This window comes from Phaseolus vulgaris, chromosome 10 (genome assembly GCF_000499845.2).
Source record: "Phaseolus vulgaris cultivar G19833 chromosome 10, P. vulgaris v2.0, whole genome shotgun sequence".
Taxonomy (NCBI): domain Eukaryota; kingdom Viridiplantae; phylum Streptophyta; class Magnoliopsida; order Fabales; family Fabaceae; genus Phaseolus; species Phaseolus vulgaris.
Genome location: NC_023750.2, coordinates 23,364,117 through 23,375,395, shown reverse-complemented (window position 1 = coordinate 23,375,395; position 11,279 = coordinate 23,364,117). Strand labels below are relative to the sequence as shown.

The following is an 11,279-nucleotide window of genomic DNA, read 5'->3' as shown; positions in this document are numbered from 1 at the left end:
ATTGGAATTAAAATCATTGGATTTCTTGTTTCCATACCTATCTTTGTTGTTGTCCTTGTTGCGGTTTCTCTTCAAGAATTTGTTGAACTTTCTTGACAGCAAGCTAAGGTTTTCCTTATCACTATCATCACTGGATTCTTGTTTTCCTTTGTGCTTGGAAGCTTTTAAGGCTATGCTCCTTGTTGCTTGTCTTCGCTTTCTTGAACATTGAGTCTATTCATCTCTAATTCATGTTCCCTAAGCTTACCAAACAAAGAAGTCATACTTAATGATGTTAGATCTTTAGATTCGGAAATAGCAGTTACCTTTGGTTGCCATGTTCTATCAAGACATTTCAAGATCTTTATGTTCAGTTCTTCCTTTTCAAAGGTCTTGTCAAGGCTCATGAGATGATTGATGATGTGAGTGAATCTTTTCTGCACCTCAGCAATTGTTTCACCTTTAAGCATTCTGAACATCTCATACTCTTGGATTAGAGTATGCTTCCTAGCTCTCTTTACCTCATTTGTCCCTTCATGAGTGACTTCCAAGGTGTCCCACATTTCTTTTGATGATTTGCATTGAGAGACCCTGAAAAACTCATCAGAATTTAAAGCAGAGGTTATTATATTTTTGGCAATGCAATCAAATTTGGCCTTTTTGCTTTCTGAATCAGTCTATTGAGACCATGCCTTTTCAATGACAGATCCATCTTATTCAAACTTTGGGACAAAAAGACCATTTTCAATTGCATCCCAAATTCCTTTGTCAAGTGATTCCATAAACATTTTCATTCTTGCTTTCCAAAATTGGTAGTTCAAACCACAAAACAGAGGTGGTCTGTTAATTGAAGCACCTTCCCCAAAAGGTAGTCTATCAGCCATTTTAAAAACAGTTTTAGGATCAACTTGAAAAACTTTCAAGAACCAAGCTCTTGATGCCAATTGTTAGAATGGATGGCTTTAAACTAGAGGGGGGTGAATTGTTTAAAGAGGGTTTTCGCAAACTTTTAAGTCAAGAATGAAATTCTCTCAAGAAACAGTTGATAAGGAATCCAGTTTACCAAAACAGCAAGCAAAAACAGCAGTACCAGAAAAAGCAATCGGTTGTTTCGCAGAAACAATCGGTTGTTTATACCAGCAAACAAATATCAAAACTGAATTTAAAGAGATTAAGGATAGAGAGATTGCACACAAATGTTTATATTGGTTCACTCTAAACCTAGAGCTACATCCAGTCTTCTTAGAAACCACTGAGGAAATCCACTAAGCAACCACACCTTAATCACTTACACCACAACCAAGAAAGTGACCTTAATCACACACTTCTCTTGGCCAACACACCAACACTAAGATTGTTGATCTTGATCCCCTCAAGAACACACAACAAATCTCAGCAAACACACAAACGAAACTTGTTCAATAGAGTACAAGGATTACACTTGTTACAAAAGATAATCTGAAATCAATACAAGCAGAATCCTATTCCACACACTTTGATCAATCACAAACTCTAAGCAATCTCAACTCTTTGAAAAACTCAAAAACTGTATTCAAAAACAATTTTTCTGTTATGGTACCAAAACAAACAATCGGTTGTTTCCTCGAATCAATCGGTTGTTTTGGTTTTAACAGCTCAACCATTTGAAAAACAGTTTTCAATCTTTTCTAAAAACATCTAAGTATAAACAATCGGTTGTTTCGACAAAACAATCGGTTGTTTTTAACTTAGTTTGAAAAACATTTTTCTTTCAAAAAGATTGAGAATGCCTATGCTTTGAATTCAATCAAGAGGTGGATTACATACACAATCTACCTCAGATCCTAACTAAAACAGCACAGCAACAGCAAGCACAGCCAAGCTTCAACACCCTTCAAAGGGTTTGGATTCTTCAAAGCTTGAATACCACTTGGTTCAACACTTATAAGTAGGAAGCCTATTGTGTTGGATTTTCCAAAGGACTAAATTATTTTGTAGGGGGTAGAAAGAGCAAAGAGGAGAAGAAATCTCTAGTAGTTTATTTACTAAGGATGCCACTATCCTCCAACACCCAATTAGGGATATCAAACAAATAAGAGAGAGCGACATGCATAATATATTGAATATTTGGAATCTTGTTAAGAATAAAGGAAATATTCCAAGTAGTACCCCCTCCAACCATGAGCAACATTAAAAAGAAAGATGAATCCTCTCTTGATAAAGGACACATGTAATGATAGATGTATACATAAGAAAATACCATAACTCATTCCAAAATTTAATGACATTTCTCTTATTGATGTGAGTTGATTTTAAAATTGCACATTTTTATGGGTTGCACTTTGTTTATGGTTTTGATTTTAAACAAATATGAGAAACCCAAAGAAGATTTCTACTGAACACGAACTTAACCAAGTAGTTAAGTAAGTGTGGAGGTTCACTTCTAGAGGGCAAAGAGAAAATACAATTATATGTTGTTGATGATGAAGAGGTGCGAAATTAAAGAACATATAAGGAAAAGAAAGAAGACAGAAACCAAATAGAAACAGATGAACACAAGAACATAAAGGAATGGAAAATAAAAAGATGAAAGGAAAGAGAAGCTTAGGATGATGAAGGTGTGGTCACGCCACTTGGAGGGGGAGGAGACTCCAAGATAAGTGGTGAAGAGCCGCCACTTGAGGTGCACTACTCTCAAGATAAGACCCAAGAACAATTTAGGAGACAAAACTCACTAATCACTCAAGCATAATTTCTCTTCTTAATTCAAATTCAAATGTGTCATGCTCCGGGTCATCCTTCAGGAAGGTTGGGCTAGTTCAGAGAATGCTCTATCTCTCAGGTCTTCATCACTTACCAAGAGTTCAAAAAGTATTTTCAAGAATTGGGTCTTCAGATACTTGTTTTTAAAGAACCTAACTCTCATAATGACATACTAGGGCCTATAACTATAAGAAAAAATTCATGTTAATATAAGGAGATAAACCTTGTGTTTCCATTTGAAAATCAAGAACTTGTAAACCACCGTCTGATTTAGGATTACAAACAATGTCCCAATTAACATTAACCATACCAATCTTGGCACCAATCCATATAAAATCTATAATACATTTATGAACATCTTTAAGCATATTCACATATTATTTATATATCTGGAAGTTATAAGCCATAAAACCATAAACAAATGAATTGACTAAATGAACCATCCCCATCATACTTAACACTTTGTCTTTCCAAGAAGCCTGTTGAGCATGGGAGCTTTGATGTTTCAAATCCAAGTTAAAGCTTGATTGTTTGGGTTTAGATTAGGATGTTTATAATCTATGTTAAGATCAGTTCTTAATCCTTGCACAAAGATTAATCAATATGTTTTGAAGAAACGAAGTATTTTTCCACGCAAAGGGAAAACAATTGGTTGATTTATCGATATAATCGGTTGTTTGTCACGAAGCTGGGTTAAAGGTTTTGAAACTATTTTTTGAATTGGTTATGTAACTACCTAACTCGTTCAACCGATTAAATCGTGGTTTCAACCGGTTAAATGCGTGTTTTCATAACAAATTTTTGAAAACCTGTTCCGGCCGGTTGACCTGGGACATCTTTGTGCACAACCTTGCCCGTCAGCTAGGGACACCTTCCCTCTGGCTACCTGTGGATACCTGCAAAGAACGACAAAAGGGCGCCCTAGCGGCCGTTTGCACTCCGACGCAAAAGTCAGCTAGCAAGAAACACCAAAAACTCTGCACCTCCGTGTCGGAGCACCGTGAATGGCACTCTGAAGGTGGTAAACGAAACTGTGTATTGTGTATCTTTTCTCCTTCTGGCAAACAACCTTTCTCTAGTCCCTTGTGCGTAGCCTCAAGACTCGAGCAAGAAACTAGAGTGTATTCTGGGAAAATTTGCCAAAAGTTCAAACCAACCCTGTTTCCAACATCCAAGGTTCTATTTAAACGCCTCTAGCATTTAAAGCGTCTTAAAGCGCATTTAATTATGAAACGTTCAGCGCCTTTAAGACGTTTAAACCGCCTGAAGCATTTAAAGTACCTTAAAACACTCGAAACGTAAACTTTAATTACCTTCAAATAGCTTTAATTACCTTATACCTGACAAATGGATGTTGTTGTTCTGACTTGGCTGCTATTACACGTGGAGGGCCTCACAGCACCGCGACCCAACTTGGGGGTATTTCGTCGTGTGAGTCCTCCTTCCTTGGAGTGCATCTGGCGCGAGGGGTGACTTTTTTGGGTGCCAGCTCATGCCCCCCAAACATCTAGTCACTCGCTTTGAGAGCGTATCTACCTTCCTCTCGTACCCTACACCTGGCTACCCTGGGCGTGACCCTCATCATGAGTCGTATCTATCCCAAGGGCCTCTTTGGGGTGACCTGGGCACTTCGCGAGTCAGATTGCTCTCCACTGACGCTAGTACTATGGCCTTGAAGCCACCTTTCTCTTCCCTTTATTGCTACCCCAGGTTATCGGGGTTTGAGGCCTTCCCATGGCGTCACTCCCTCCATGGTCTTTCCTACCCATGGGTATTGGGGAGCGACACTGTGGATGCCTTGCTCTGTTGACATTTTACCTTGGCGACGCCCTACCTTAGCGACGCCTTGACTTGGCGATGCCTTCTCTGGGCAACGTCTTATCTGGGCGACGCTTCCTCTTGGCGACACCTCGCCTTGGTGATGCCTGCACTTGGCGTCGCCTCATTATGTTGACTTTGACCTTGACTTTGTCAACGTCCGGGTACGGGACGGTACACAAGCCCCCCAGTCTTGAGCTGATTACTTGTTTTCAACGAAAAGACTAAGGCTTTGCCCCCATCGTACACGTGGCACCCCCGTGACGTGTCATTCTCTAGTCAGGTGACGTGATATCCTTCGTACCGCTGATGTGACCTTTTCTGTATTGGAGATGTAACATTCTCTTAGCGGGAAAAACGACGCTTCGAGCCATACTCTCAATCTCTCGACACGTGGCCTAATCGGTCACGGTTTGGTGCCTCTTGCGCTTCAAGTTGATACTTAATCCCTCGACACGTGGCTCAATCGCACGGTCCCAAATTAGCGCCTCTTGGGTTCCAAATGTAACGTTTAAGACTTCGAAATCCCGCGCCTCAAACACTGTTCTATTCACTCTTTCGCATTGTGCGCTACTGTTCATCTCTCTTTCTCTGAAGTTCTAGCGATCGCTGCTCCCTCTGCGCTTCCTCAACAACCACCGACCCACACGTTCAAAGGTACGATTTTTCTACCTCCATGGCTCTTTCTCTTGATTTATGTTCTCCGATATAACTGCCTGGGACCGTCTGTGCTTCTGTATTTCTACATTTCTTTCTCCCATCGTGCTTCTACGATCTCTTCTCCCTCTTTCTGGGTTTCTTCGCGTGGGTGGCGTTTTCTAGGGTTTCTCTTCCCCTTTCTACCTTGGCCTTGCTTGTTAAAACCCCTTTCCTTTCTTCTTTCTTCAGCTATTTAATCGCGTCATGGTGCGCTCGAAAATGAAGTCCAGTTCTCCCCCCAAGATCAACTACAAGGCCCTCTATAAATGGGCCTCTGACGATCTCTTAAACGAATGCACCACCTTGACAACCATCGAGGATGTGGAGAACCATCAGGGTGACCCTCATTTATACTACTTCAACGCCTTCTGTCGCACCCACGATGCCCACATCTCCGTCCGCTACGGCACACCCGGGGAACACGTTTGTGTGGATGATAGGCCCAGGGGTAGGGCCCCTTTTTTCTTCATGTACCAAACAGTATTCAAACGCGTTGGTGTGCGCCTTCCATTTACACCCTTCGAGAAGGAACTCCTCACGGAGATCAACACGGCCCCTACCCAGCTACACCCTAATAGCTGGGCCTTCGTCCGGGCCTTTCAAATTCTCTGCGGATATTTAGGCGTTCCCCCTTCTGTGGACGTCTTTCTTCATTTCTTCGAGGTGAAGAAACAAGGGAAAAGCCTCTGGGTGAGCTTTTCCGGGATCGCCGGCAGGATCATCCTCTCCCTCTTCCAGAACTCATACAAAGGCTGGAAAGGGAAATTCTTTAGGGTGTGTTGCGCCAAACAGGACCCCACAGCCTTGGATGGCTTTCCCCTGTACTGGACAGAGCACCCCAAGCTGCTCAAGCCTAAGACCCTGGATGAGCTGTCCTCCGCTGATAGGGGGGTATGTGAGGCCTTGGCTGGCCTGAAGATCGTTTTTGACACGCTGAAGCTCATAGCGTGTGAATACAACGCGCACACCCTGTCCACCTATTTTGGTAGGGAGGCTCGTTCCTTGTTACTTTTTTGTTCTTCCTTTCTTATCTGTGCTATCATGCTTATACTGCTGGCCTTCTCCACATGTTTCCCTCGTTGCTAAGTGTTCGTTTGTACTCTTTATATTTCGTTTACCTGCGTGCCTTGTGGATCTGTATAACTGCATTGGTGGTTGGATTGACATTATGTGCTTTGTGTGTAACTGACGCCTTGTGCTTGGCTTGGTGTGGCTTTAACTTCTGTTCTTTGGTTTTTCTGAATGCAGGATCAGTGATGGATTCATCTAAGAGGATGATCCTAGCGAAAGCATTGAAGGCTCGTGCCCCCAAGGCTGGCGCCTCCACCACCCCCACTGCTGACCCAAACCTCCCACTATCCTCGTCCTCACCAACACCAACCTCCACCGAAACTCCACTAGGCCCATCTTCACCACCTCCACGTAGCCCCCAAACACTCTAAACACCTAATTCACCTCCACCCATCGCCGCAGTCCCACTGGTTGTGGCCTCATCACCTGCTCCAGCCCCTCTTGACAAAGGGAAGAGGGTGCTGGAGGTCCTCTACGATGACGAAGACTCCAGCGGTGGGGTAGTCTTCAAGAGGAGAAGGGCTGCTAGGGTTCCCGTCCTACCAGCAGCATCCCCATAGGGAGGGGAGTCCCTCAGGGACAATCCCCCTGGCGCCACCTCTCCCCAACCCACAATAGTCCAAGAGGAAAAAGGCGATGGGGCCGAGTCTGCTCCACCTCCACCATCGGCAGAGGTCTCTGTTGTTCCTGCCTCTGTTTCTGCTGCCCCAGAGCTTATTGTCATTCCTCCTCCAATCATGCATCTGATGAGGGGCTTCAACGGAGGGCTGATGCCAGAAGGCTCCGATAGGAGAGAAGGAATGCCCTATCATTTGGGAGCCTTCTTGGCCGTGAAAGAAGAAGTGGCCGCTCTGAAGGAGGAGAAGGAAGCTTTGGGACGCCAAAATGAGGCCTATCAAGCCTCTCTGAAGTTGGCCCAAGAGGCCAAGGAGGAGGCTGACAAGCAACTAAATGAGGCGATGGAAATCCAGGCTGATTTCTGCGTCCGGGAGGTGTCTCTCCAAGTTCAAGTAACGGATCTCCAAGACATGACCGAGGCTTCCGAAGAGCTTCAGAAGGACTTGAAGGATCAGTGCTATGGGCAGGCTGAGAGACTGGAGAGGATGGAGGAGGAAATGGCTACCCAGATCAAGGCCTTGGGCCTTCTCCAGGTTAATCATGGCAAGCTGCAAACTGAGGTCAACAGGCTCCAAGTTGAGAAGGAGGCTCTGGAGAAGTAGGTGGCCTCCGGGGACTCTACCATCGAGGAGTTGGAGAAGGTCAGGAAGGAACTCATCGACGACATGGTCGGCACCTTCGAGGAGGGATTCAAGGAGGCTTTGGCCCAAGCCGCCTGCGAGAACCCGGGGATCAATGTTTCAAATTGCGATCCCACCCACCATGTCGTCGACGGACAAGTTGTGCCTCTCGAATTGGATGACTGAACCGCCAACTCCCAACTGCCACCTTTACCTTTTGTGCTTTTTTCTTCGTTCTTGATAACCTTTGATAACCTTGTAAATATTTTGAACCATTTGCACTTTGTTGGAACAATGGGTCTTGTATAACGATTGCATACTTCCGAGGCGTTGAGCGCTGTTTGCCTGATATCTTCGCCTTCGTTCTTCATTTTTGTATGTTTCAATTGCTTTACCTGTACTTTACCTGTTTCTTTCACTGTGTTGGGCGATCCCGTACGTGCGGCGCACGCAAAAGTCGAGACCTGCTCTGGGTCTAAACTCTTGGGACAAGGTCGCACTTCAATGCCCACGCTCATGGAGAGGCCTGTCTAACAGCGCCGTATCGTCCATGGAGTGTCTTAAACACCAAGGCGATTTGTCCCTCAATTCTTGGTGCTTGGCCCCCACGCCTAAGGAGAGGTCTGCTACAGCAGCGCCGTATCGTCCTCAGGGTGTCTAGAAACGCCAAGCACCGGGAAGACTCGAAGCCCCCCATGGGGTCGCTCCCTCCATGGTCTTTCCTTCCCGTGGGTATCGGGGAGCAACCCTGCCGGTGGTTCACTTGGCTTCTGGCAATCTCGCCTCCCTCCACAGTCTTTCCTACCTGTGGGCATCGGGGAGGCGACGCCGTTACTTCTGGCGATCTCGTCTCCCTCCACAGTCTTTCCTTCCTGTGGGTATCGGGGAGGCGACGCCGCTGATGCCTTATACTAGCGACGCCTCCAGCGTCTTATACTGGCGACGCCTCCAACGTCTTGGCGATGCCCGGTGCGATCAACCTGTTGACTTTGACCTTGGCATTGACTTTGACTTCGACTCTGGTCGACGCCTGGGGGCGCGACACTTGTCGTAGCGGAAAGCTTAAGGTCTCGCCCGCACCATCCACGTGGCACTTCCCATATGGCTGATGGGATGTTCCCTCACTTGACTTGATCTTGACGTTTTCTGAGCCTTTGACAAGATGCTCCCATTCTCGATGGCGCATCGTACCCTTGGGCATCCTGTCGACACGACGTTTTCTGAATGTTAACCAGTGACGCCAGGGTCATCCTCCCATCTCCTGACACGTGGCTCGATCGCACGGTGCTTGCTTTTGCGTCGTTTGGCGCTCCAACTGTAATATTTAGGTCTTTGAAATCTTGCACCTGTACCCATCATCTCTGTGTTTTCGCACCCTCCTCGCACCGCTCCTCTTCCATACAAAGAGTTCCTTCTGCGTTCTTTCTAGTTGGCGTTCCTTCTGCGTCCTCGTACCCTTGGGCATCCTGTCGACACAACGTTTTCTGAATGTTAACCAGTGACGCCAGGGTCATCCTCCCATCTCCTGACACGTGGCTCGATCGCACGGTGCTTGCTTTTGCGTCGTTTGGCGCTCCAACTGTAATATTTAGGTCTTTGAAATCTTGCACCTGTACCCATCATCTCTGTGTTTTCGCACCCTCCTCGCACCGCTCCTCTTCCATACAAAGAGTTCCTTCTGCGTTCTTTCTAGTTGGCGTTTTTCTCCCGCATTCCTAACGCGTTATTCTCCTTCGATCTTTTAGCTCCTTCGCTGATACTTTGTGCCGACATGTCTACCCATCCTCCTCCCCGTAGGGTTAACCCCAAGGACCTTTATGCATGGGCCTCGCACGAGCGACTCGACGAGTGCTCCAGCTTACTCTCTACCAGGGCCGTAAGGGAACACATGGGGGATCCGTGCACCTACGATCATCGTGCCTTCGCGAAGAGGCATGATGACGATATCACCGTGCTCCCTTGCATCTTAGGGGAGCCGGTGTGCGGAGACGAACGGGCCAACGACGGGGTCCCCTTCTTCTACTTCTACCAGGTGGTCTTCAAAAGCATCGACGTGCGTCTGCCCTTCACCAGGTTTGAGAGGGAACTACTGACAGAGATTAACGCTGCTCCATCCCAGTTGTACCCTAATAGCTGGGCTTTCGTCAAAGCCTTCGAATATTCTTTCTTCAATCGAATTGACCCCCCTCGCATATTTCTTCCGTTGGGAGGTAGTGGGTCCTCCCCCGGAAAAGCCACCAGCAATGGTGTGGACTTCGCCAAGGACAGGCATCTCGTGCGTTTGTTCTTCCACTGGTGCCGGCAGGGTCGCGGTCGTGGCGGGCTCTGCGATGTAATCCTTCAAAAATCCGCTTCTCACCAACTCATCTAGCTGGTATCCCAGCGACAGGCAATTGTTGATGTGATGACCGAAAGCTTCATGGAACTCGCACCAAGAGTCCTTGCGAGGCCCTAACACCTTGTCGGTCTTCGCCGGTCGCCTCAACCTTTCAGCTATATTGGGCACGGCAATCAGATCCTTCAATTCCACCACAAAGTCGTACCTCGCTGGCCTGGCCCTTTCCCTGGCGGGGCGATTTCCACCTGCTGGACCCCTGGGTTGGGGTTTTCTTGTCTCATAGGGGCGTCTCCCATCTAGCTTCTTCCTCCCCGTCGTGGTCTCGTTGACCCTGACGGGTTGAGCCCACATCTGCGCTCTCGGGCGTGAGGGTACGACGCTGGTGCGCTTCTCACACACCTCTCCCTCAGAGGCGATATGCTCCACCGCGCGACGCCTTATTTCAGCGAAGGTCCTGGGGCGATTACGAATGATGGATTCGCAAAAGGGTTCGGGACACACGCCCTTTCTAAAGGCGTACACGATCATGGGCTCTTCTGTAGTACCAACCTTTACTACCTGGGCCCCGAAACGGTTGATGTACTCCTTCAAGGTCTCTCCTTGATATTGTTTCACATCAAACAGGTCATACGAAACTGGCGGCAGGGCCCTGTTCGCTAAGTATTGCTCCCTAAACAACCGCGACAGCTGCTGGAAGGAGGTGATATGGCCGTTTGGAAGGATGATGAACCAGTCCATGGCCATCCCCGTCAAGGTGCTCATAAAGAGCTTGCACCTCACGACATCGGAGCCGCTTACTAGCACCATCTGCGTGTGGAAAGCAGTGAGGTGCGCCTCAGGATCCTCCATCCCGGTGAAGATCACCTTGGGTCCCGCGAACGTGTTGGGGATCACAGCTTCTAGAATCTCCTGCGAGAAGGGTGTGGAAAACTCCCTTAGTGGGGTGAGAGGCTCGGTCTCATTTTGGTCACGTTGCCTTTGGTTATCGCCCAAACCACGGCGCAACTCTTCATTGATACGATGGAGCTCATCGTTTCTCACATGGGAAGCCGCGAGATCCGCCTGCATACGCTCTTGCTCCGCCCTTGATTCCGCCATTTCATCTTGCAGCCCCCGCATCATGTTCATGACCTGCTGCATGGACATTTCCTCGCCTACTGCGCGCGGAACCTTGTCTCGTGCCCCTCATTCTTCACTGTTTTCCTCTTAAACTTCTCCAGTCGTTAGGGTAGCTCTGATAAATTGACTGAAACTTGCGGTGGGACTGATGTTTTAAATCGGCCCCACGGTGGGCGCCAAATGTTCCGGCTGGTTGACCTAAGACGTCTTTGTGCGCAACCTTGCCCGTCAGCTAGGGACACCTTCCCTCTGGCTACCTGTGGATACCTGCAAAG

At 47.2% G+C, this 11,279-nt stretch overlaps 1 protein-coding gene across 1 annotated transcript; it reads right to left on the bottom strand.

Moving 5' to 3' along the window:
* Positions 1–9,633: 9,633 nt before the first annotated feature.
* On the bottom strand, positions 9,634–11,031 carry LOC137817185 (uncharacterized). The gene has a single exon (XM_068620433.1). The coding sequence runs from the start codon at positions 11,029–11,031 to the stop codon at positions 9,634–9,636; it is 1,398 nt and encodes a 465-aa protein (XP_068476534.1).
* Between the last annotated feature and the right edge of the window lie 248 nt (positions 11,032–11,279).